We start from the raw sequence: 27,392 nt of genomic DNA, 5'->3' as shown, positions 1-27,392 counted from the left end.
GGAAATGTTTAGAAACCGGAGATGATGGTTTCTGGCACGCGACAAAATTCTAGTAAAAATAGTCCCAGAAAAACACTGACAGCCGCAAGGATAAATTGAACTTGAGAGACATTAACGCAGTGCAACAGGTAGAATGAGGCTGGAGCTTTCGAGCAAAATCCAACTTACTCCAAAATCGTGGCATATATCTAACGGGTTTCAATGGTTTCTACATGAAATTAAATAAAAAAAACAAGTTTTTTGAAAGGGGCTGTCCCCTCCTCAACGCCTCGCTCGTTACGCTAAAGTTTTTTATTGTTTAAAAAAATAAGATTTGTGAGAAAGTAAAACATTAGCGTATAGAGCAAGGCGTTGCGGAGGGGACAGCCCCTTTCATATACGGAATATTTTCTGTTAGTTTTAAGTTTTAACGTCGTTCCTTACTTTCAGTTAAAAAAAACTTGTTTTTTTTACTTAATTTTTGAACGTTTTTGAACTAATGCAAATTTTGATTCTATCTTACCATACATGGATAATTAAAACAAAATTTGTATATTAATTTTACTTTTATTTGGTTAAATGGCTTTCTCGAGAGTTGTTTAATTTTATTTACGAACGTTTTTATTAGTAATAAATATATGTTACTTACGAATTAACTTACGTAACGAACTTCTATATTCATGTATTTTTAATACGTATATTAGGGGGCTCGCCCCCTAGTCAATACCTCGCTCTTTAAGCTAAAGTTCGAATTTCGTTCCAATTATTTAAAAATGACCTCTTAATCACAAAGGCCGTTATTTAGAATAAATAGCTCTTATGAAAGTACTAAAAAATCTTTGGCTTAAAGAGCGAGGTATTGACTAGGGGGTGAACCCAATCATACACGTAATATTTTCTGTTCGTTTTAAGTTTTGATGTTACTCCTTATTTTCAGTTGGAAAACTTGTTTTTTTATGTTTAATTTCTGATCATTTTTTTAAATAATGCTGGGAAATCCGGTGTATAGTATTTAACATCAATTCGAGAACCTTTTCCCGGTATCTCATTTCGTAGTTAGTTGGGGATTTATGTGTCAACAATAGCGGTCCAGGGGGGAGCTCTTGGGACTAAAGCTAGTCGTGGGAAAGTGGTCGTTCCCAGGCCTGGAACTTCCGTTCCAGGAAATTTACATTCTTCCCTCATTTCTAAAGGCAGTCCATCGTTCGCCTTCGTCGTAGCTAGTTGATCTTGAGCTACCTTATTTTCTCTGTGTGTATTCTCACGTTATTCAATAAAGACCTTATACCAACGTTTATCGTCTATCTTTGGAATTTACGTAAACCATTACATCTGCCAATTATAAAAGGGCATATAGAAATAGAGGTTTACAGAGTGGTATAATAATAAAAGTAATACAACCAAACCAAGTTTTCCTACTAAAGGAACTAGACGGAAAGGGTACCAGAAGAATATTAAACATCAGACTAATGAAACCAGATAAAGACCCCTCCGTATTTCTGGCAAAAAATCCAGAGTACTTTGAGTATGTAAGTAATAAACCAATCACTAAAGAATCGGAAAAGACATTAAGTGATGTTCGGCGTTTCGGTCAGCGTTTAAAATAAATTTCTTTATGTATAGATGTACCAGTAGCACAGCAACAAAGTTTAAGAAATAAAGTTAACTCAAGCACCGCCTACTTAGAATCAAGAAGCTAAAACGGGGAATTAACAGTCCAGGAGTCCAATACCATCAACCCATTATTTGTGGATGTAAACACAGGGGATACTCACCATGACATGACTAATGTATCTACTATTTTGTCGAAACATACTAGTCCTACAAGTAATACTGTCCGGGAGAGTAGCACCAATAATAATGTAGAGAAATTCCCAGTAGCACTGCCATTTGTTGAACCACAAGCTAGTAAAGAAAAACCAAATAGGTCTAAACCGAGGCGTTCCGCAGCAATAAAACCCCGAGGATTTTATTGGTAATAATATCTTAACGTCATTGCTGCATGGTTTGATTTTTAGAGTTTCTGCAATTTCATTTATTTGTCGCTGGTTTTTTCAGGATTAATTAGCCTTTCCCGGTCATTCCTTTTGCCCTAATTCAAAGTTTATACATAATCCCAACTTTCCTTGTCCTCATCAAATTCAGGGGTATGGGGAACAAGTCTATTTTAAAATATACAAAGAAAAATGAAGTGTTAAAATATCCAGTTTCCGACTACTGTTGTTAGTGTGGTTCGTTTATACTATGTAAGTTTTTACTTATGCAAGTATTGTATAGTGTTTGTATTATGTAATTGTTTACTAGTTCATGCTGTAGAATGTTAGTAGGCGAGAAGTGAATAATTTGGGAAGGGAATGTTTTGAATTCAATTAAAGTTTGGGGGTTTAATGAGAAGGGGATAAGCCAAATTTGGGAAATTTAACTTAAAACAGGGGGGGAGAATGTGTAAAGTACTAAACATCAATTCGAGAAGCTTTTCCGGGTATCTCCTTTCGTAGTTAGTTGGGGATTTATGTGTCAACAATAGCGGTCCAGGGGGGAGCTCTTGGGACTAAAGCTAGTCGTGGGAAACTGGTCGTTCCCAGGCCGGGAACTTCCGTTCCAGGAAATTTACATTCTTCCCTCATTTCTAAAGGCAGTCCATCGCTCACCTTTGTCGTAGCTAGTTGATCTTGAGCTAACTTATTTTCTCTGTGTTCATTCTCACGTTATTAAATGAAGACCTTAGAACAAAGACTATCGGCTCTATTTGGGCTTTAAGTAAACAAGTAAATCTGATCATTACAAAAGGGCATACAGAAAGAACCTCAATAGAGGTTTACACTGGCGCCCCCTTCATAGCAATGTCCCTTCCCCCATGAAAACTTCCTTAATGGAACGATCTTCTCAAATAACCCCCGACCCACCCACCCCCCTACTACCAGAAAAAATCCCCCCTGAAAACGTCTGTATACTTCCTAATAACCAATACTATATGTTAACATTGGGTAAAGTTCATAACTTTCAGCCCTCCCCCCGGGAACTTCGGGGAATTAAGTCATCCTAAAGGACATAGCTATCATATTTTCAACCATGCTGAACAAAATGGCTATCTCAAAATTTTGAGCAGGTAACTTTGGGGAAAAAATGAGAGTGGGAGGGGGCCTAGTTGCCCTCCATTTTTTTGGTGACTTAAAAAGTGCACTAAAACTTTTAATTTCCGTTCCAATGAGTCCTCTCACGATATTCTAGGACCACTGGGTCGATGCGATCACCCCTGGGGAAAAAAAAAACAAAAAAAAAACAAATAAACACGCATCCGTGATCTTTCTTCTGGCAAAAAAAAAATGCAAAATTCCACATTTTTGGAGGTATGAGCTTGAAACCTCTACAGTAGAGTTATCTGATACGCTGAATATGATGGTGTGATTTTCATTAAGATTATGTAACTTTTAAGGCGTATTTCCCCCTTTTTTCGAAAATCAGCCAAATGTTCTCAGGCGCATAACTTTTGATGGGTAGGACGAAACTTGATGAAAGTTATATATTTGAATTCAGCATTGAAATTTGATTCTTTTGATGTATCTATTGGTATCTAGAGTACCCGTTTTCTAGAGTTTCGGTTACCATTTAGCCGGGTCGCTCCTTACATACAGTTCGTTACCACGAACTGTTTGAAAAGGGGCATTGAAAACGAAAACACTAGGTATGCTCGCAAACAGCTAGACGTATTGAGAAATAATGTCATCGAATGGTATTAACCTACTATTAACAAAACTTTTTAACTTTTTTAACTACTAGTTTTAACTGAAAGTAAGGAGCGACATTAAAACTTAAAACGAACAGAAACTATTATTTATATGAAAGGGGCTGTCCCCTCCTCAACGCCTCCCTCTTTACGATAAGTTTTATTCGATATTCTTAGTTCGAAATTAATGCCCGTAGTCACTCCTGCAATCAAACACCGAGTCAAGCTCAAAACGAGCAGAAACTAAGATGAGCAGGACATACGCCCCCCCTGGCTTCAGACGACGAGAAGATAATATGCACTTTACTGAAAACAATCCTTATTTCGAGCTGAATGTTTCAATTTCTCATAATAACAAAAAAAACACCATCATAACCAAGATTGCAAAAAAACAACGACAACAAATGAATGTGGATTGACAGTTTAATATACATATAGGCTACGGATATTTATTGCTTAAAATCCTAATAATTTTGGATTTATTGAAGTTAAAAAAAACGAAAATATTGAAAATTTATCTTTTCTAAAGTGAAGTGCAAATTATGTTCTGGTCTTCAAGGGGCATGGTGGGCGTCAACCCTACTTATCTTAGTTTCTGCTCGTTTTTAGTTTAACTCGGTTATTTATTGTAATTTCTGCTCGTTTTGGTTTCAGTTATTTGTTGATGGTGTTTCGTGGTAGTTTTGCGCTTGGGAAATTATTTGATTTTATTCTGCTCATTTTTGGTCTAATATGGTTCTTTACTTTCCTCTGTAAAGCTTCTTTTGTGGAAAAGTTTTTTAAAATAAGTTATGTTCGTTTTTTATTGAGATAGTCTTTTTCATTTCAAAAGAAAGAATATTTCAAAACTTTGTGGTATTTTTCAAACAGTTCGTGGTAATGAACTGTAAGTAAGGAGCGACTCGGCTCGGCGCAATAGTAATGGAAACTCTAAAAATAGAACTTTTATATCGGTAAATACATCAAAAGAAATGGCTCATTATCCTGATTTCAAACATATAAAATTCATTAATTTTAATATTGCTCATTAAAAGTTACGAGCCTGAAAAAGTTTGCCTGATTTTAAAAATAGGGGGGGAGCACCCCCGAAAAGTCAAGGAATCTTAATGAAAATCGGACTATCAGACTCAACGTATCAGAAAACTTTACTGAAGAGGTTGCAAGCTCCTATCTGCAAAAATGTGGATTTTTTTTTTCTTTGCTAGAAGAAAGATCGAAGATGCGTGATTATCTGCTCGTTTTATTGTAGTTTTTTTTTCCACGCAAAAAAACGGGGTTGTGGATTTTCTGCTTGCGGTATTTTCCACACGGAAGATTTTTCTGGGAGGAAGGTATCTGGGGAGCGGGACTTTTCAAGGGGAAAATTTTACACTGGGAAAATTAGCCAGAACTTCCATACGCCAGAATTTTCCAGAAAATATTTCCATGGGGGAGGGGGGCTTTTTGCGGGAGAAATTATCCATGGGGGCATTTTATGTGGGAGCAATTTTCAACCGGGAGAGAGGGGTGGGGTTCTGGAAAAAATTTTCTGCGGAGAGGGTATTTCCGGCATGATCTGGTATGGTCTTTATCAATTGAAAGTGTGCTAAGAAGATTTTTTACAGGCGGGAATCATCCACAAGAAATTTTCTGCGGTAAGTTTCAGCGGGAATGAAGTTGCCCCGGACGAATTTTCCTTGAGGCGGTGGGTGCATTTTAAGTGAGAATAATATTGCATGGATGGCTCTTCCGTGGGGGGAAGGAATTTTCCATGGAGGGGGAGCCATATTTTCCGACACTTAAAAAAAGATCAGAATTCAATTTTTAAAAGTGTTTTTAAACTGAAAGTAAGGAGCAGCATTAAAACTTAAAACGAAAAGAAATTATTATATTTTGAAGAACGGTTGCCCCCTCCTCAATACCTTACTCTTTACAATATAGTTTGACTTTTTGTCCCAATTTTTTTAAGTAAGTCCCTGAACGTGTCCTGAAAGTTTCAGATTACTGCCCTCGCCCGTCTCTGACGCACCCTTTGGACAACCAGCTTCCACATACTGTGTTTTGATTTTGTTCAATACTCCCTTCAAAATTTTCTAAGGGCAGTTACAAATAAAAGTCGTCACAATTGCAAGTAGTTGCTGTCACCGTTGCGAGTGCTCGCAGTGGTAAGTAGTCACAGTCATTTAAAAAAAGGACAAATTGCATCATTTATATTCCTTTCCCCGGGGGCTTTGGGGCCATTGCATTCCCAGAGGCATAGCTATTAGATGTTCCAACCAATTTGTAACACACCTCCCCCCCAAAAAAAAACCTTCACTGAAAGTTTTAAATTAATACCCTATCTGTTGTTAAGATATTACAGATGCACCTTTATAATAATCAGAGTGCACGTAGTGCCCTCTGATCACTTTTGAACATCCCCCTCAACATACCCTAAAAGTTTCAACTTAATAACCTCAGTCGTTCCTTCTTTTTTTTAAATTGTTTTCTTTTCGTACTCCTGAAAATAAAATGAAAATCAATCATGTTTCTTTTTTCTTTTTGCTCTAAAACTCCCTGCTTATTTGTAATCTAATTCATCCCTATTTCACTATTACTTCCTTCACTTTACTACCTTTATATTTTACCTCATACTCGACATTCCACAGCTTTCCACTTTTCTAATTCCTCAGATACATAATTTTTTCTCTCCTAGTACCTTTTATCTACCTTTTTCCAAAAAACATTTTTTTCTTTTTTTTTACAATTTCTTCATTCATACGATTCTCCATCTATTAATTTACCATACAACAATTTCAAAATTCTCAATCTAGCTACCCACGGAGGCAAGGGCCTGCTCCCATTCATTAGGCCTATAACATATAACCTTAAAATACGAATTTACAATGCATATTCGTTTCTGTACTTTTAAATACTTTCACTTTTCTTAAAACACTTTAAAACACTTTTGGTACTTACTTAGAATATGAATAACACGCGAGAAACAGGTTTTCACTGCCTAGTGAGGTATTGCTCACTCCGTCACAAAGATTTAAACTTTAGTTTTTTGGAATTGAAATGGAAAAAAGAAACCAAGGATAGGTTAGGTTACGTGTTTAATATATGTTATGCTTAACTCCCCCCCCCTAATGTGCAAATATATAGCCCATTTTGTTCATAAAATATTATATTTTCATCCTATTTTGCTTTATTTCATTAGCATTAACGAAACTTCACCTCTCGCGTATTTATCAGATTCTAAATAATTACCACACTTTTCACTAAATCATAGGCAGTGCGGGAGCGCTGCCTAAGTAAAGAACGATGTGGGCACAATGTGTTGTTTTTTTGTATTTTTGTTTTTTCTCCATACCCGGGCACTTCGTATCGAAGGAGTCGTCGCAGAAAGTTCGAAAAGGGCTCATTCGATTGGAAATTGGAGTGGCTAGTGCCCTTTTTAATAGTCGATAGTGATTGGAGGGTAACTATCCCCCCACGCCCATCATTCCTCCAAACATATCCAATCAAAACTTTGAGATAGCCATTTTGTTCAGCGTAGTTGATTTACAGATAGAAAATATCTTTTTGCGGAGGACACATCCCACAACCCACGGGGCAAGGGTTTTAAGTTATGCCCTGAGGGCATAACCCTTTTTAATAGTCGAAAGTGATTGGAGGGCAACTAGCCCCCCCCACGCCCGTCATTCCCCCAAATACATCCAATATAAGTTTTGAGATAGCCATTTTGTTCAACGTAGTTGATTTCCAGATAGAAAATTTGTTTTTGAAGAGGACACTCCCCCACAACCCTCAGGGAAAGTATTTTAAGTTATGACCTGGGGGCATATAAGGTTTTTATAGCAGGCGTTGTCGTAGAAACTTCAAAACAGACTCATTCGATCGGAAATTCAAAGGGCTAGTACCCTATTTAATACTCGAAAGTGATTGGAGGGCAACTAGCCCCCCCCCACGCCCATCATTCCCACAAATATGTCCAATCAAAATATTGAGATAGCCATTTTGTTCAGCGTAGTTGATTTACAGATAGAAAATGTCTTTTTGAAGAGGACAGTCCCCCAAAACCCTAGGGGCAATAGCTTTAAGTTGTGCCCTGGGGGCATGTAATGTTTTTATAGAAGGCGTTGTCGTAAACGCTTTAAAAAGGCTCATTCGATTGGAAAATCAGAGGGCTCGTGCCCTTTTTAATAGTCGACAGTGATTGGAGAGCAACTAGCACCCCCCCCCACGCCCATCATTCCCCCAAGTACATCCAATCAAAATTTTGAGACAGCCCTTTTGTTCAGCGTAGTTGATTTCCAAAAGAAAATTTGTTATGAAGAGGACAATCCCCCACAACCCTCAGGGTAAGGGTTTTAAGTTATGCCCTGGGGGCATATAAGGTTTTTATAGAAGGCGTTGTCGTAGAAACTTCGAAAAAGGCTCATTCGATTGGAAATTCAAAGGGTTAGTACTCTTTTTAATAGTCGAAAGTGATTGGAGGGCAACTAGGCCCCCCACGCCCGTCATTCCCCGAAACACATCGAATCAAAATTTTGAGACAGTTATTTTGTTCAGCGTAGTTGATTTCCAGAATAGAAAATATCTTTTTGAGGAGGACACTCCTCCACAACCCTTGGGGCAAGGGTTTTAAGTTATGCCCTGGGGGCACAAAAGGTTTTTATAGAAGGCGTTGTTGTAGAAACTTCAAAAAAGGCTCATTCGATTGAAAATTCAAAGGGCTAGTGCCCGTTTTAATAGTCGAAAGTAATTGGAGGGCAACTAGCCCCCCCCCCACGCCCATCATTCCCCCAAACACATCCAATAAAACTTTTGAGATAGCCATTTTGTTCAGCGTAGTTGTTTTCCAGATAGAAAATATGTTTTTGAGGAGGACACTCCCCTACAACCCTCGGGGCAAGGGTTTTAAGTTATGCCTTGGGGGCATAAAAGTTTTTTTTATAGAAGGCGTTGTCGTAGAAACTTCAAAAAAGGCTCATTCGATTGGAAATTCAAAGGGCTAGTGCACTTTTCAATAGTCAAAAGTGATTGGAGGGCAACTAGCCCCCCCCCCCGCGCCCATCATTCCCCCAAACACATCCAATCAAAATTTTGATATAGCCATTTTGTCCAGCGTAGTTGATTTCCAGATAGAAAATATGTTTTTGAGGAGGAAACTTCCCTACAACCCTTGGGGCAAGGGTTTGAGTTATGCCCTGGGTGTATATAAGGTTTTTATAGAAGGCGTTGTCATAGAAACTTCAGGAAAGGCTCATTCGATTGGAAATTCAAAGGGCTAGTGCACTTTTCTAATAGTTGAAAGTGATTAGAGGGCAACTAGCCCCTCCCCCTCGCCCATCATTCCCCCAAACACATCTAATCAAAATTTTAAGATAGCCATTTTTTTCAGCGTACTTGATTTCCAGATAGAAAATATGTTTTCGAGGAGGACACTCCACACAACCCTCAGGGAAAGGGTTTTAAGTTATACCCTGGGGGCATATAAGGTTTTATAGAAGGCGTTGTCGTAGAAACTTCAAAACAGGCTCATTCGATTGGAAATTCAAAGGGGTAGTACCCTATTTAATAGTCGAAAGCGATTTGAGGGCAACTACCCCCCCACGCCCATCATTCCCTCAAATATGTCCAATCAAAATATTGAGATAGCCATTTTGTTCAGCGTAGTTGATTTACAGATAGAAAATATATTTTTGAGGAGGACACTCCCCCACAACCCACGGGGCAAGGGTTTTAAGTTATGCCCTGAGGGCATATGAGGTTTTCATAGAAGGTGTTTTCGTAGAAAATTCAAAACAGGCTCATTCGATTGTAATTTCAAAGCGCTAGTACCCTTTTTAATAGTCGAAAGTGATTTGAGTGCAACTAGTCCCCCCCCCCCTCCCTCACACCCTTCATTTCCCCAACTACATCCAATCAAAATTTTGAGATAGTTATTTTGTTCAGCGTAGTTGATTTATAGACAAAAAATATCACTATGAAGACGACACTCACCAACGATCCTAGGGGCAAGAGTTTCAAATTGTGCCCTGGGCACATATAATGTTTTTATAGAAGGCGTTATCGTAAACACTTCAAAAAGGCTCATTCGATTGGAAATTCAAAGGGCTAGTGCCCTTTTTAATAGTCGAAAGTGATTGGAGAGCAACTAGGCCCCCCACGCCCATCATTCCCCCCAATACATCCAATCAAAATTTTGAGACAGCCCTTTTGTTCAGCGTAGATGATTTCCAAAAAGAAAATTTGTTATGAAGAGGACAATCCCCCACAACCCTCAGGGCAAGGGTTTTAAGTTATGCCCTGGGGGCATATAAGGTTTTTATAGAAGGCGTTGTTGTGGAAACTTCGAAAAAGGCTCTTTCGATTGGAAATTCAAAGGGTTAGTACTCTTTTTAATAGTTGAAAGTGATTAGAGGGCAACTAGGCCTCCCCACGCCCATCATTCCCCGAAACACATCCAATCAAAATTTTGATATAGCCATTTTGTTCAGCGTAGTTGATTTCCAGATAGAAAATATCTTTTTGAGGAGGACACTCCCCCACAACCCTTGGGGCAAGGGTTTTAAGGTATGCCCTGGGGTATATAAGGTTCTTATAGAAGGTGTTGTCGTAGAAACTTCATGAAAGGCTCATTCGATTGAAAATTCATAGGGTTAGTGCCACTTTTAATAGTCGAAAGTGACTGGTGGGCAACTAGCCCCCCCCCCCCCGCCCTTCATTCCCCCAAACACATCCAATCAAAAATTTGAGATAGCCATTTTGTTCAGCGTAGTTGATTTCCTGATAGTAAATATGTTTTTGAGGAGGACACTTCCCTACAACCCTCGGGGCAAGGGTTTTAAGTTATGCCCTGGGGGTATAAAAGTTTTTTATAGAAGGCGTTGTCATAGAAACTTCAAAAAAGGCTCATTCGATTGGAAATTCAAAGGGCTAGTGCACTTTTTAATAGTCTAAAGTGATTGGAGGGCAACTAGCCCCCCCCCCGCGCCCATCATTCCCGCAAACACATCCAATCAAAATGTTCACATAGCCATTTTTTTCAGCATACTTGATTTCCAGATAGAAAATATGTTTTTGAGGAGGACACTTCCCTACAACCCTCGGGGCAAGGGTTTGAAGTTATGCCTTGGGGGCATAAAAGTTTTTTATAGAAGGCGTTGTCATAGAAAATTCAAAAAAGGCTCTTTCTATTGTAAATTCAACGGGCTAGTGCCCTTTTTAATAGTCGAAAGTTCTTGGAGGGCACCTAGCCCCCCCCCCCGCGCCCATTATTCCCCCAAACACATCCAATCAAAATTTTGAGATAGCAATTTTGTTCAGCGTAGTTGATTTCCAGATAGAAAATATGTTTTTGAGGAGGACACTTCCCTACAACCCTTGGGGCAAGGGTTTGAGTTATGCCCTGGGGGTATATAAGGTTTTTATAGAAGGCGTTGTCATAGAAACTTCAAGAAAGGCTCATTCGATTGGAAATTCAAAGGGCTAGTACCCTTTTCTAATAGTCGAAAGTGATTGGAGGGCAACTAGCCCCTCCCCCTCGCCCATCAGTCCCCCAAACACATCAAATCAAAATTTTCAGATAGCCATTTTTTTCAGCGTACTTGATTTCCAGATAGAAAATATGTTTTCGAGGAGGACACTCCACACAACCCTCAGGGAAAGGGTTTTAAGTTATACCCTGGGGGCATATAAGGTTTTATAGAAGGCGTTGTCGTAGAAACTTCAAAACAGGCTCATTCGATTGGAAATTCAAAGGGCTAGTACCCTATTTAATAGTCGAAAGTGATTGGAGGGCAACTCCCCCCCCCCCACCACGCCCATCATTCCCTCAAATATGTCCAATCAAAATATTGAGATAGCCATTTTGTTCAGCGTAGTTTATTTACAGATAGAAAATATGTTTTTGAGGAGGACAATCCCCCACAACCCTCAGGGAAAGGGTTTTAAGTTATGCCCTGGGGGCATATGAGGTTTTCATAGAAGGCGTTTTCGTAGAAACTTCAAAACAAGCTCATTCGATTGAAAATTCAAAGCGCTAGTACCCTTTTTAATAGTCGAAAGTGATTTGAGTGCAACTAGCCCCCCCCCCCCCTCACGCCCTTCATTTCCCCAAACACATCCAATCAAAATTTTGAGATAGCCATTTTGTTCAGCGTAGTTGATTTCCTGATACAAAATATGTTTTTGAGGAGGACACTCCCCCAAATCCCTCAGAGTAAGGGTTTTAAGTTATGCCCTGGGGATATATAAGGTTTTTAAAGAAGGCGTTGTCGTAGAAACTTCAATAAAAGCCCATTCGACTGGAAATTCTAAGGGCTAGTGCTCTTTTTAATAGTTGGAAGTGATTGGAGGGCAACTACTCGAAAGAAGCCTCATTTCACCCGCAGAGTTTGGATTTCTCAAGAAAAGATCAGCAGAAGGCCAGCTACTTGTCGCTACAAACGCCTGGAGAAAATATATGATAGTGGGATGCAGGTAGATATTTCATACTTAGACTGGTTTCTTTCAGTTTAAGCGTGATTTAAGACTAATGGAATATTTAAATGAAGGTTTTAATTTTGCGTTCAAATAAAGGTGATTTTCATAATCACCGTGATCTAGTACCCTATTCTAGGCATCAATTTTGTTGCTGTACGCCTTTATATGTAAAAACGAATTCACCTCCTCAAAATCAACCCCAACCTCGAAAAACCTAATTTTTATTTTCACGTTCATATCAAGGTGATTTTCATAATCACCGTGATCTAATACCCTATTCTAGACGTAAATTTTGTTGTTTTACGTCTTTACATGGAAGCACGAATTTCACCTTCTTAAAATCAACCTCAACCTAAAAAAAAACTTAAGTTTTAAATTTACGTTCAAATAAAAGTGATTTTCATAATCACCATGACCTATGACACTATTCTAGACATCAATTTTGTTGTTGTACACCTATATAGGAAACACGAAAATCACCCCCTCAAAATAAACCTCAACCTAAACAAAAACAAATTTATGAAACAGATAGATGAGCCAGAGCCAACTTTGCATATGGAATCAGCACATTTTTTTAGTTGGGTAGTCAAAGAATCTTTTCTCTTGCAATTTGTTCCCGGTCAAACCGTTCCCTTCCTGGACTAATAATACTTTACTTTACTTTCTTGACTATAGTAGTACTTATTGCATACTACTTTACTCCACTGTACTTTCTTCACTCTAGTACACTATTTGCATGAGTACGCTTACTATTATACTCAAGATATTCTACCTATTCATGAGGTAGAAACTTTGCGAGTCGCTAGCTGGACGCTGGTCTTCTTCATTATTCATCAAAAGACGTAAAAATTTATTTAAAATAAAATGACTCTGAATTATCCGAGTCCCTTTAGAACAGTTGAAATATCCAAGGGCTATGTATTTCTAGCAGAACTAATAATCAAACTATGAATTGTTTTTATTCCTCGAAAATAACTGTATACAAAACTTCGAATACCGTATCAAAATTAATGATTTACCTTTGAATATTAGTCCGTCGAAAAAAAAACTCATTCAGGTAAGCTTCAGAAGTTAATTATAACTGCAGGATGTGGCTATAGTTATCGTAAATGATAGTTAACTTATCCACTCTGTGTGGACTGAGGCCATTTCTTTTCTAAGTCACTATAATAGTCACTATCATGCCTACCACCAAAAATAGTCTTTCTCCGGTCACACTAGTCGCAGGAATAGACAATGACTTGTTTTTAGTTTTACAGATATAATATTGCTGTGTATCCTATTTTTAACTAACCAAAAACAAAGGTCTAGTTTGGACCAATAGAAACTAAGGATTAGAAACCACGCTTTACGTAAAAACATAATATTGAAAACAATTGATGTATTGTCAAGTCTAAAATACATTGTATTCAAAGTTAGCTAACCAAATTTTTTAGTATAAAAAACTTCATTTAATTTAAGAAAAAGAAAGTGAAACTACAAAAATAAGTAGCCTACAATTTGGATTAAAAAATTTACCATAAAATTCAACCGGTCAGTGAACTCTAGAAGAGAGGTTTCAATCTACTAATTCTTTAAATAAAAAAGGCTCGTTCAATTCTAATTAAGTAGATTGTAGATCTACTAAACTACTTATTCTTTCAATCTACTAATCTAACAAATTTAAAATGTTCATGTTTCCCCAGGAGAACCGTCTTGAATGCATTTTGGTTTGTTCTTTTTTAGCCAGGAATGGTTCCATTGAAATAGTGGTTGTAGAATATTGATATAAACATTTTAACCAACACCCTGAGTTCTAGTGCCCTTTTTATGACGAAAGAGATGGTGTCGTATCAAAAAGGCTTTGTCCACCATTTTGTGCCTGGAGACGCCGATTTTCTTAAGGACTAAGATAAAACTCCGCCGGGTCAAACTATTAGACTGCTAATAATTTTAACGCCTAACCTCCCAGGGGATTCTGGCACTCTGAGGCAGATTTTACTCCTAAATATTTGTGCAGCCTCTATAAAATTAACCATTATCTGTAAAGATTTAAACAGTATTTGCGTATGGTAATATTTATTTGCTGAAAATTTATTGGCCCAGAAAATCGTTTGACAACATTCTTTTTTAATATATACACATAACTGAATCCCATTTAACGCTCTTCACTTAGTGCTGCTAACAACTTCCTGCTGCACCAAACCAACTATGTCCAACGCAGCTACACCCGCTCCTTCTCCTCCTCCCAATCTATTTAAAGCTTTTCTTCTTACCCCCTCCCAAGAAGTTCCAGCTTCTTTAAATCCTTCCTAATGATCTTTTCCTACTTGATTCGGGGATGGCCTACTTTACGTTTGGTGTTAGATGGATGGTCGAAAAAATCCTCAAAAAAAATTATTTTAGAATAACAGATTGCCAAAAAAATTTAATTAAAAAAATGAAAATTTTAGCAATCTGGCAACAAATCCTGTTCAGCCGATGTAGGCATGGGCGTAGGCAGCATTAGGCAGCATATTGTCTAGGGGGGCGGGGCAGTCAATAGTGTGATGTAGTTTTATCAACTGCTTTTTCCAAACCATATGCTTTTTCAGCCATATCTAATGTAAATTTGAAGGTCTGGGGGGTGGGGAGGGGCAGGGGGGCATCTGCCCCCCTGCCCCCCTCCCTACGCCCATGGATGTAGGTCTTATGAAGCTCTATACCGATGAAGCTCTTATGTTTCAGAACCATACTTGACCTCTGTCATCACTATAGCTTTTATTATTCTAGTCTTGATTGGCAGAGAAAACAAAACAGGAGCCTTGGCTATTCTACTTTTCACATTTTCACTGCATCCACCATCTTTACTAAAATGAGTATCACTCCTGGTAAGTGAAGCTATCCATTTAATCGATCTTCTCGTTACCAGCTAGTCGCCTAATTTCCTAACGGCAACAATATTGTTCTCGTACATAGCACTAATCACTTTAATGCATTTATCTCAAATATCATGCAAGAATAAGATTTCCTCTGAAGCTCTTTTAATTGAGTGAACCAAACGCTTTTCCGTAATCTATAAAACTGAGGACTAAAGCGTTTAATGATTCCAGCATTTCTCAATTATCAAACTAAGAGTGAAAATAAGACGCATCCTCACCCCTTCCTAAAACCACACTGCTCTTATCTTAAAACCTTATCTATAGCATCTCTAAATCTTAAAAGTATCATCATACGAAGTAATTTGCTTTCTACAAAAGCCGAGCTATTGTCTCTGTAAATTACCATACCCACTCTTATAAATTTTCTAATGAGGGGGGGGGTAATTAAAGCTTTCCTATAATCACTAGATATATTCTATTTTTTATTCCTTTTAGTACTGTCACTAATTCTTCTTTGCAAAATAAATATTCACTCACTTCCAAATTATTCCAAAGTTATTCACTCTTTTCTATATTATTTCTTAAAACTTTATCACGGTATAACACATTCTCAAAATGTTATGTTCATCTTTCCTTAACCTATTCCTTATCATTAGTTGAGACCCGTTTCTATCTTTAAATAGAACAAGACCAAACTGACCATTTCCTCGCAATCTCTTATGATGCCAGTACACTACCTTACAATTATGCTGGCTGGTTAAATTATCCAGATTTCATCCAATTCTTTTTTTATCTGTGGCCTCTACTTCACACCTCCTTAATTCATCTTTCAATGCCTTTTCTACTTCTCTTACTTTCCTGTTATTCTCCTATGTTCTAACATTTAAATACTCCCTGCACAAACCTCCTCCTATTTTCTACCAAGCTTAAAATAGCTTCACTAATATTCTTAGCTGTGTTTCAAACTGTTAGTACCTTACTAACCTAAGCAAGACTTCGAAACTTCCTGATTCATCATGAGCCCTACTCCCTGCCTATGTACCCCATCCTTTCTGCCTGAATAAACAAACTATATCACCTAATTTCATGTTTTCTACCCCTAGGCTATGGGTTTGTGAAGCTCCTGACAAGTCTAGTTCAAAATGTCTGAATTCGTCAGTCAAAATGCCCATACAATGGTTTTTTTTTAACATTGTAATCCTGGGACCATCTTGATCACTACATGGTTTTCCATGCTCGGTGATGCCATTCTATAAAATAGCTAAGAAGAGGTAATTCGGTCCAAAAAGCCCACCTGAACACACAGAACCCAGAGGAAATGTCCATTAATTAGGATCTAAGGTGCAATGCTGTGTCGTTTACTAAGCTATGATTTCTTCGGGGGCCGTTAATCCTTAAGGATTAACCCTAATCCTTAATCCGGATAACCCGTCCCTATCGCCCTATAGCGCCGTATGAAGACACGGTTCTGCTTAGGTGAACTTGTGAAACTTGTGTTGTCCACTCTGATGCCTTGCAAGCAGAATTTCCCTTTGGTGATAGGGACGAAATAAAGGAGCTTATGACAGAGCACAGAGAACCTAGGCCCTTTCAAAACACCAAAGCAGCTCCAACCTTTTATGCCCAGCGTATCTTCGTCAAGGCATTCGTCAGGTACATAGTATCATCATTTTTTAAAACCTATTAAAAGGTAAACAAAACATCTGAAGCTTTCTTTACATCGATTAAAACTTTATTTCTTTCATAGGCAGCGCGCTAGCGCTGCCTAAGTAAAGAACGATGTGGCCACAATGTGTTTTTTTTTTCTTCTTCTGAAAAAAAAATTCTATGGCAAAAAAAATTATTCTTTATCTTTTTAATTCTTATATAGCAATTCTTTTAAAAAAATTCTTTTTAATGTTTTCACTTTAATAACTTTAAGAAATCATAAATTAATTAAGATTTAAAGGAATAAATATTAGCATATGTATATTAATCTGACAATGCACATTTTTTTCAGTAAATTCATTTGATTTTTTTCAGTAAAGTACAAATTATATTCCGCCTTTTAAAAAGCATAGGGTTTAGAACCCTATTCAGATTAAGTCTTGGTTACATCATGTCTTAGTTAAGCCTTGGCATGAATTAAAAAAAAAATCAAAATTAAAAAAAAAAAAATATCTTCAACTACGACTTAGATAATTTCGGAAACCACACTGCCTTTCCATGACGATAAATAAAAGTTCAAATAGGGATAAAATCATTTTAATAGACAGTGATGATGATAACAGTGATAGAAATTCACAAAAAATACCAGATATTTCGGTCACATATACAGTGACCGTCATCAGTATTAAAACTGAAGTAATCAGTTTTACTACTGATGACGGTCACTGTATATGTGATCGAAATATCTGGTATTTTTGTGAATTTCTATCACTGTTTTCATCATCGCTGTCTATTAAAAGGATTTTATCCCTATTTGAACTGTTATTTATCAACTACGACTGAGAGAGGGGGTAATTTTCCTCAGGGAGTATTCTTAATGGAGTTGGAGAATTTTCCAAGAGATAACACCTAAACCTATAGATAATAGCCTAAGCAATTAAAGCATTTCTGAAGGATAGATTGTCTTTGGACTCATCAAATTATTAATGTCTAAGCTCTTATAGACGAAAAACGCGCCGAATCTAATGAACTAGCTTTGCTTATTTCTTTGCACCGTAGTAATTTAGACAAAAATGTAGCATTTTTCTTGAAAATTTTCAATGAAAATTCTGTGAATGTAGAATAGAAACACAACTGAAAACTTAAAATGAAAAAGAAAAAAATTAATACCATTTATGATACATTTTCATGACTAATTACAAATTCCTACTTTTGAGAATGTGTACTTATAATTCAAGCTCCAATGAGGACTAGCTTATAATGACAATTCTTTTCATGTAAAAAAATAACCTTAGTAGTCCTGATATATTTAATGAGAATTACAAAGTTGATTCGGAGCTCCCAAGCAGGAATGTAGCTAGAGCAGTTTATTGGGCGGGGGGAGGGCAATATGGATCTTCATCCGACAGTGGTGGATCCAGGGGGATTGGCGAGAGGGGCACGGGCCCCCCTAGCGTAGTCCAAAGTAGTGTAATTTACTTAAATAACCCAAGTTTGCCTTAATTAAACTTGCTTTTAACGCAAGTTTATCGGATAAACCTATTTTGCGCCTCCCCCCACTAAATTGTTTTTATAGGATCAATCTATTTTGCACCCCCCCCCTTTTAAAAAAAATCCTGGATCCGCCCCTGCCATCCAAAAAGTCAAGAGCATGGGCTATAGAATCATCTTTTCTCCAAATCATTGCCCGCCTGAAACAACGCAACTGCTTTCAAGGTTATTTTTAGAAATATGATTAATTATGAATAAATTTTTTGGCCATAGAATAGGATTTTGAGCTCTTAGTGTCAAACGTTTTCAGTAAAGAACTAAAAAATTCTAATGAATTTGCTGCAACAAATTTGCATTTTCAGTTTAATGTACATATGATGATATTTATTAATTTAAATCTTGATTAGTTTTCGATTTCTTAAGGTTTAAAATGTGAAAACATTAAAAAAAAAAAATTGAATAAAATACAAAATTAAATTATGGCTTATAGAAAGCATAGAGTTTAGAAGCATACTTAGATTAATTTCTGCTCGTTTTGAGTTTGACATATTTTAATTTCTGTTTGTTTTGGGTTTCATTTTTTTATTGATACTGATTTATGGTAGTTGTATGCTTGGTAAATTATTTGATTCTATTTTGTTCATTAAACTGACCATACACATTTTCTTCGCTAAATTTATTTGAATTTTTTTCAGTAAAATACAAATTATATTCTAGCTTTTAGAACTCATGGGGCTTAGAACCCTACTCATATTAATTTCTGCTTGTTTTGAGTTTGACTCATTTTAATTTCTGTTTGTTTCGGTTTTTTTTTTTTATTGATACTGATTTGTGATAGTTGTATGCTTGGTACATGATTTGATTCTATTTTTGTTCATTTTTGGTTTAATGGAGTTCTTTACTTTTCTTGAATAACTTATTTTGTGGAAAAAGTTTTTTTACTTAATTTATAAAAAAAAACATAACACCATTTTTTTTTTTTTTTTTTTTTTTTTTTTTTTTTTAGTACATCACATTTTAACTCATTCTACTCTCGCTGGGCCTTGCGTTATTGGATAGCTACAACAATCCTAAGAAAAATTATCAAAAATGAAATATTTCATAATCCAGGCGAATCGTATCCCCCTCAACATATAAAATAAATTCCACTAACTTAAAATATATTTCAAAACTTCAAAAAGCCGTTCCTTTGACATTGCTGATGCGCTCTATTGACATACAGCATACACATAGTGTGTCACGATTGTTTTCAACATTTCTTCTCAACATTTCCTTAAGATTTCACCTTAATACCCGAAGCATTTTGCCCCCGGGGTCAAGCATACCCCTTTTCCCAATAAAAAAACCCTTATATGTTAACAAGGGGCAACTTGCATAACTTATAGCTCTTGTCCTGGGGGCTGTGTAAGGTCATGTAAACTCTTAAGACACAGTTCTTTGGCCTCTAGACTATTTTCAACAAAAAGGCTATCTCAAAATTTTTATCGGATGTATTTGAGGAAAAAAGGGTACAGAAGGGGGCCTGGATGCAATCCGAAAACTTTTTACTCTTAAAAAGGGCACTAGGACTTTCAGTTTCCGATTGATTGAGCCGTCTTCTAAAGTTTACACGATCAGCCCTTATGACCAGCCCTACCCTACATCAAAGCCTCGTGCCTTTATACTGTAGGCAATGCTAGAGCATTGCTCATCAAAATACAAAGCGTTTTCAGCAAAGTTGTAAATGATGTTATGGCTTTTAGACGGAAAGTGGGGTCGGGGTAGTCCTACTCTTGTTTGTTGAAATTTCTTTTAATTTGAACTGACCATTCATTTTAATATGTGTACCGTTTGGTATTCATTTGTTATTGCATAGCACTGGTGCTTATCTTCATATTTGATATGATTATTTATTTCAATTTCTCTTCGTTTTCGGTTCTCAAAAAACAGTTTTTATTTATTTATTTATTTGGTCTTCTATCGATTTCGGGTTGTTTTGGGCTTCTTTTATTTAGCCATATTGGCTGCTGATAGTTTTAAGTTTTAAACCTAAGCTGATTTTATTTCTGCTCGTTCTAGACTTAATACGGCTCTTTCTTTTTCTTTGAAAAACTGTTTTTTTGAGAATTTTTTTAAATAAATAATCATATAAGCAAATGAAACCAGGACTTCACAAGTGGAGGAGCCTTATGACCAATTTTTAATTTAAGGCATGGCTAGACAATATTTATTTCAGAAAATCTATTACGAGCTCAAATAGAGCCAAATTCGAGCTGAACAAAAAGAAAACCAGAAAATACTTTAAAACTAATTAAAAACAATGTATGTCATGCACAGAAGATTTGAACAAAATTAGAGAAATTAAGTAAAATATAGATAACACAAATAAAATGTCCAAAAATTAGCAAAATAAGCTTTACACAGTAAGTGGTAAAAGGGGCAAATGAAAGAGTGGGAGGAAATTTTCTTATTAAACATTCCAATTATGTAGGAGAAAAATTTCTTTCGTATCTTTGTGATGCATTAATTTCGAATCAAATAAGCCCCATCCAAAGTTTCTATTATCAATCCTTCATTCAAAGTTGCCAGTGAACAAATAACACATAATACATTTTAATGGACTGCATCTATTCTGTTTACGATTCTTCCCAAAGAGGCTATGGGGACCATGTCATACCTAAAGAGACATTTATTAAAATTTTTTGGGCATTCTTAAAAAAGGGAGGGGTGACAAATTTCAGCTGCAGTGGGAGCGTTCGTAGAAACTTTGGACGGGGGCCCTCATTTGAATGGCAATTGATGCATCACAGTCCATCACAAATATTTAGAAGAACCTCCTACATAATTGAAACATTAAATAAGTGAATATCATCCCTTTCTCCCCCTTTTCCCTTTTTAGCAATTCATTGTGTAAATGTAGAATTTATATTCCTAATTTTTAGGCATTATATTTGTGTTGCATATATTTTACTAAATTCCTTTGATTTTCCATATAAAGGTGGATATGGAAATAAATAACACAAGGAAGCCACGTGGATCTTTAATATAGTCAACTCCAGAGCTTTGAAACAGAACGATAAAACACTTCAGGAATTGCAAAAGAACTGGCAACTAAAAAATCAATGTCTTATGCTTTGTAAGAAAAAATAGATAAAATAATAATAAGAAAATAATTCTTGTGTTTTTACAAATGCTTCGACTCAAAAATTCCAAACATTATGTACGTAAATTTTTAAGAAAATAGCTAACATTTTATAAAAAAAAAGTCTGTCTATGGAAATTTAGTTGCACATAAGTATGGTGACAATGATGCATCTTAAGTCGTGTTTTCAGGCACCGGGGGTCAAAGCATGTTCAACAAAAATCGTTTTCAGGTTCTCCGTGTTGAGTCCTGCAAAACTTTATAACGTTTTAAACGTCGGGTTCCAAGCGTGTTAGAGACGGGTTGCTCAAAATTTTAATACGCCAGAATAGCATGGTTGAACACGGGTTCTGAGAATACGTTTCCCAATGGTGAACACGGCACTCAAAACGATAATCTGCACAACCTGTGTCGAACCGCGTGTTGGACCTGAGTGGTCTAAGTTTGGGGACGCACACACATTGAAGCGCAGTTTTTGTGGTTGATCATATAACTGAAGATTTAAGCTTGTTTTTATAGTTAGAGAAGATATATGTTTACAACAGTAGTTTTCTTATCTGTATGCTGAATTTTACAAGATATACAAAGACAAAGTAATAGCTGAAATTACGTGGTACAGCCGAAATATTCTTTTCAAACAAAAACGCTTCCATTCTAATCCTACAGAAGATATTTGCAAAATGTAATGATTTCAAACTACTAATAGTTTGCATGTATAAAACATAAAATTTAAAACTTAACAAGAAAAGCTTCAGTAACTGCACTAAGCTTGCGTTTAACTAAACGAATCTTATGTTTCCTAACCATAAGAGATGAATTCTAAAACTCTAAAGAAGTCCATTGGAAAATAACTGAATTTATCAGTCAAAATAATAATAATGCTTTGTTTATGACCCATTATAAAATACAATTCAAAGTGGAGTAAGGAAATATACAATATATTTATAAAATAGTGCGGATATGTCTTCAAGTTGGATTATATAAAAATAATAAAATTGTTATGGCCTTAAAAAATGCAACGAGTCTCTACAATGCAGACTAAGAACTAGGGAGCAAAATTCTTTCTCAAGTTTATGCAGATTGTTTAAGCTGGCTTACGACCGGATTGAAAAGAATTCCTGGGCTATAATTTGTATGGGATTTTTTTCTCTCTGGATCCTTCTTGTTCAGCGGGGTTAATTCACAAAAATACCGGCGGGTGGGGGGGACGTACCTCCATTATTTTTTCAACGATAATACCAAAAAAAGGCGTTTTTCAGAGTCTGGAGGAAGTAGGCAAAAGCATAGAGGATAAACCCCTGCTCACGCTGTCCTTATATTGTCCCTCTATCCTCAGTAAGTAATTTTTAATATTTGTCAATGCTCTGCTATTCACGAGGGTCAGCTTCTTGAAAAGTTAATCTCAGGTCTATTACCACTGATACACAATACATTCATGCCCACAAATAGTATACTATCACCATGGTGAAGAGGCTACCATTATAAATTACATAGCCAGGGAGACATTAAACCACCCCTCAGAAAAACCCAAAACAATTGATACTCAGTGCAAAGCTGTGTCATTTTAAAAACCATAATCTCCTCAGCGGGTGTCACTCTAAAACACTGTTTACATTGAGAGCTATGGTCAGAAAAACTGATAAAACATTCACTCCTTCTTCATTATGTGTCCACAATGGCAGGGTTTCCCCTCCAAGAACAGGAAGGAGTTCATAATGGAGTGGAGACCGGTAGACATCTCACAATACCTGAACAGCGTCCTACATTAGAAATAGTTTATAACGAAAAGTGCTAGCAAACAAATGGCTGTGCTGTCAGCAGCACAAAACTTAACTGAATGCAATAATCAAATTCCCTCAAAATCAAGCAAGCCAAACATACGAAAGTTGCTGCCACCAAATTGAAGTAGTAACAAAATAAGCAAATGGAGATCAACTTGACACATCCAGAGATCAAATAAAAGGCATTTGTGAAGTCAAAATAATGGTCAAATCAAGCTTTGAAATCACCACAAGTTGAATCTTTGAAATTATAGTCAAAATTAAATTTCTCATATTGGTGATTTCATCTTTACAAAGTTCACATACGATATCGTATTACGCAAGGTCTATAAGAATGTAACCTTGTTTCTGTTTGGTTTATTTTTTCAGCTTATTTATTACAAACTATTTTGAATTCTAACCTTCATTAAGACAGAAAAAACAGGCCTTTTCTTAGGATCTTGATTTGGCCTGCTGTTCACAAGGAAAATTAGAAATCGTTGTGAAATGGTACTGAGAATACATGGGAAATTCTATATAATGTTAAATTTTAACTAAATTGAGTGCTACACAAAAATTCAGTCAATTTTTGAAGGAAAGCAGTCACATTATTTAATTTCTGGTATTATAATATTATTTCTGCATTTTATAGCACAACGAATCATAATCCTTCTTAAAGATTATTGTAAATTTCAAATGCAATCAAGAATTTGTGGAAAGGTCTAAAGAGGGCATATTCTGTAAAAATTGTGCGATCAAGTTTTGCCGTCATCTCGGAGTAACACCAGATTTGATCCTTCCACAAATTCTCAGGTGTCTTTGAAATTTACGTTAATCTTCAAAAAGAAAAATAATACAAAATCAATAGCAAAAACTAGCAACACCCTACACATTGCTTCTTTTTTTGTCTTTATTATTATAAACTTGAAATAGATTTGGCTCGCCTGGAAGGAAGCGCTGTGCTTGAATTTAGGCAAACCATTTAAATACAAAATTCCTGACTTATTGATAAAACAATGGTTGTATGCTTAGGAATGGAAGGAAGTGCAAATAAAATTGGAATAGGGATTATGAAAAACAACGTAGTTTTAGCCAACCCCCGTAAAACATATGTAACACCACCTGGGGAAGGTATAGTAGGCTAACAGGCTAGTGAAGCATCACTAACCTGCATATTATGAGTAGGTCTAATCAATGGGAATAAAAACAAAAATACTGCTCTTCTGATATTACAATGGCTACTCCAAAGGTCTGAATAAACATGCATGATTCATATTTCTGCTGCAACAGTTGTGTTCCAGCCTGCCCCAATGAGCCAGTTTTAGTCCTAGGCTACATACAAAAAGTGGCTTTTGCTGTTATTTCTTATTTCAAATTGGTATTGTGTTGCATTATGCAGTAATTGTTAATGAGAGACAAGTAAAAAGAAAATAATGCACCAAATGAGCAAAGTCTTGTAGACTATGTAACCTATGGTTATATTTAACCCCAATATGGGGGGAGGGGAAGGAGGCCATTGTCATGGTAGTAACCATAAAATTTAGAAAAATATGTAATTGAATATTAATTCTCTTTTGCTAATAGCCTATAGTGTTTAGTTCAGAAGAGACCAGGTATAAAATTGTTACCTTAGAAGTAGACATATGCCAAGCAACAAATGGGGACTCAAATAATGCATTACATTTTTCCTATGTGATTTTTGTTGTATGCCATAAATTTTTTGTTTTTGGTATTTTTTGGATATTTTCTGATAACCAATTTGAAAAATAGAGCCAAAAATCCAGGCATTCTTAGATAGTTCTGCTTGTTCATTAAGTCCATTGTTTCCTGATTAGCTACTACCACCCTCTATTATTCTAATGTTTTATCCTCTGAAGCTACTCATCTGAGGTTACTCATTTTATTATCTGAGGTGTGGTGAAGCTGACATATTGAATTTATGTGGACTGGTAGAGAGAGAGAGAATAGTCATTAACAATTTTGAAATTCAATAATTTATTATTCTATGAATTTGCTCCTCTAAAGAGATCTTTAGAATTTGTATTGCCAAAGATTCATTAACTTGGAACATAATGCTTGCCCCTCCTGTGTTGTTTTCACTGCAAATTTTTCAAAATCCCTTAAAAGCAATAAAGAATCTCTAAATAAAAACACTTTCAAAAACTATTTGTTATATTGGGTAAATGAAACTGTCAGTCTTGGATTGAAAAACTAAATTATGAACTTGGAATTTGTCTGAAGTTCCTATCTCCAAACCTACTCCTTCTATGTTTTTAAGGGTTAAAAGACTATATGGTCAAATTGTAGATTTTTTGCTACCTTGGGAAACAGTTGAGTGAGATGATTAAAGCTTCAGAAATAGATCAAGATGGGAACTTATGCCATGACAAGGTAGATTTGTGGAATGTATGATTAACTTACCAAATGCAAGGTAAACATAAGTTAATAGACCATTTGCTTGTTAGATCCAGTTTATCCATAATTTTCTTATTGATATTCTACATGCACAAGCATATTTCTTGACCATTTTTTGGATATACAGAGCTGTTGCAATTATTTGATAATTTTTTAAATTTTAGAATCTAACTGATGTAAAAAAATAAGAGTATAGTTCCAAAGGTTGTCTATAAACAAAACATTAAAATACCATATCTGTGATTTTATGGAAATGCAGCTTCTTGATAGTAAATTTCCCTATATAATTGGTTCTTTGTATCTGTTAAAGAACAAACAACAAAAATAGAAACATAGTGTTGAGAACTGAAACATTAATGCACAAACAGAAAAGTAGAAATATAGAGTTCAGAGGTTAAACTCTTGTATTTGTTTTTAGTAGATTAATTTTAAAAACTTTTTCCACAAAATAAGTTTTCCAAAGAAAAGGGAAGAGCTCCATTAAGCTAAAAGTTAGCAGAAATAAAGTAAAATAATCCTCAGAGCATAAAACTACCATAAATCACTATCAGTAAAAAAAAAAAAAAAAAAAAACTCAAACAAACAGAAATTACAATAGCTAGCTGAGTTAAACTCAAAACAAGCAGTAATTAACATGAGTAGGGCTGATAATTCCCATGCCTTCTCAAGACTAAAACATAATTTGTGCTTTCCTGAAAACAAATATGGTTTAAATGCTTTCACTTGTTTTACTTTCATAAATAAAAAGTATCAAAACTTTAAGAAATAAATATCAGTATATGTCAACTAAACTGACAATCCATGTTCTTTTTTTTTCAATAAAGTATTTTTGCCCAATCAAACAACTTACCCACATTTTGATCAGATAACTTAGGGGAAAAGGGGGCCTGAGTGGGGGCTGGTTCCCCTTCAATATCTTTTTTTCCCTTAAAAGGGGCCCTAGAACTTCAGATTTTGATACTTACATGGTATAGAGACCACACTTTGTTCTTGATCTGTTACAAAACTGGTTTTTTGTGTTGACTTGGAGATAATCAGCTTAGCCTGAGCAAGATAAACTACTATAGAGATGTAACCAGTAGCTAACATTAGTGTAGCTAATATTAAGTAGCTAAAGATAGTATTGTACAGAAATTCAGCTCTTTTTTTCATATTTGTGATTTTTTCACAAATTTTGTCATTTATTTTATAAACATAGTCCATTTAAAACTTCCAAACCTCAAAACCAAATATATTTTCTTGGTGTGGTAATAGACCCAACTATGGTCAGGTCTGAAAAAGATTTTCAGATATGAGAGAAATATCAGATTTGTGGCTATTAGCTGACAACTAAGACTTGAAATCTTAACAGTGAAAACAAATCATACCAAAAAAACATACAATATGTACTGATATAAATGAATAAATAAATCTCAAAATAAGCAAAGCTTAAGTTGAAATGCAAAAAAAGCTATTGAGGCATTAGTGGAACCCAAAATGAACAGAAATTAAATAAACAATCATAGCAAACAAACAAACAATAGTTACTAATATAAATGAGTAAGTAAATCTTAAGACGAGTGAAACTTAAATCAAATGTGCAAATCCAGCTTGAAACAAAAATCTCTGCAAAGAAGATTTTGGGTTTTGCCTCCTTCTTTTGCTGTAAAAGTCTAAAACCCACTGCATCATTGGCGTTTTAGTGAAAACTATATATATCTTGAACCATCTTCAAAAGTACAAATAAAATCAAACTGAATCTTCTGTATATAATGCTATTAATTGTTGATAGATCATCAGTCCAAGATTTTATTTCACTGTAATTCTATTTTCATTTTCAATGCTGCAATAACTGGAAAAGAAAATATTTGTAATATAATTCGTTTTCAGTGAATCACCAATGACGTAGTAGGCCTTAGACTTTTACAGTTAGGGAAAGGGGCAGTATCCAAACTCTTGTTTGTAGTGAAGCTACATTTGTC

At 35.8% G+C, this 27,392-nt stretch overlaps 1 protein-coding gene across 3 annotated transcripts in view; it reads left to right on the top strand.

Annotated features, from left to right (window-relative positions):
- Positions 1-14,975: 14,975 nt before the first annotated feature.
- Tcs3 (Probable tRNA N6-adenosine threonylcarbamoyltransferase Tcs3) overlaps positions 14,976-27,392 on the top strand; it is a 72,692-nt gene continuing 60,275 nt past the window's right edge. The window contains exon 1 of one of the 3 annotated variants that reach the window (XM_089096222.1): positions 14,976-15,006. In XM_089096222.1, the coding sequence (XP_088952348.1) occupies positions 14,991-15,006 (16 nt within the window). In that variant the 5' untranslated portion in view covers positions 14,976-14,990. Of the gene's footprint in view, positions 15,007-24,020; positions 24,148-24,945; positions 25,448-27,392 lie in introns of those variants that run through there. The other 2 variants (XM_089096221.1, XM_089096224.1) reach the window with 2 other exon arrangements.

Source organism: Artemia sp. Qi Xiang Cuo, chromosome 10 (assembly GCF_049724085.1).
Source record: "Artemia sp. Qi Xiang Cuo chromosome 10, ASM4972408v1, whole genome shotgun sequence".
Classification (NCBI taxonomy): domain Eukaryota; kingdom Metazoa; phylum Arthropoda; class Branchiopoda; order Anostraca; family Artemiidae; genus Artemia; species Artemia sp. Qi Xiang Cuo.
Note: the sequence above shows the minus strand (reverse complement) of the source record. Positions and strands in the feature narration are given on the sequence as shown.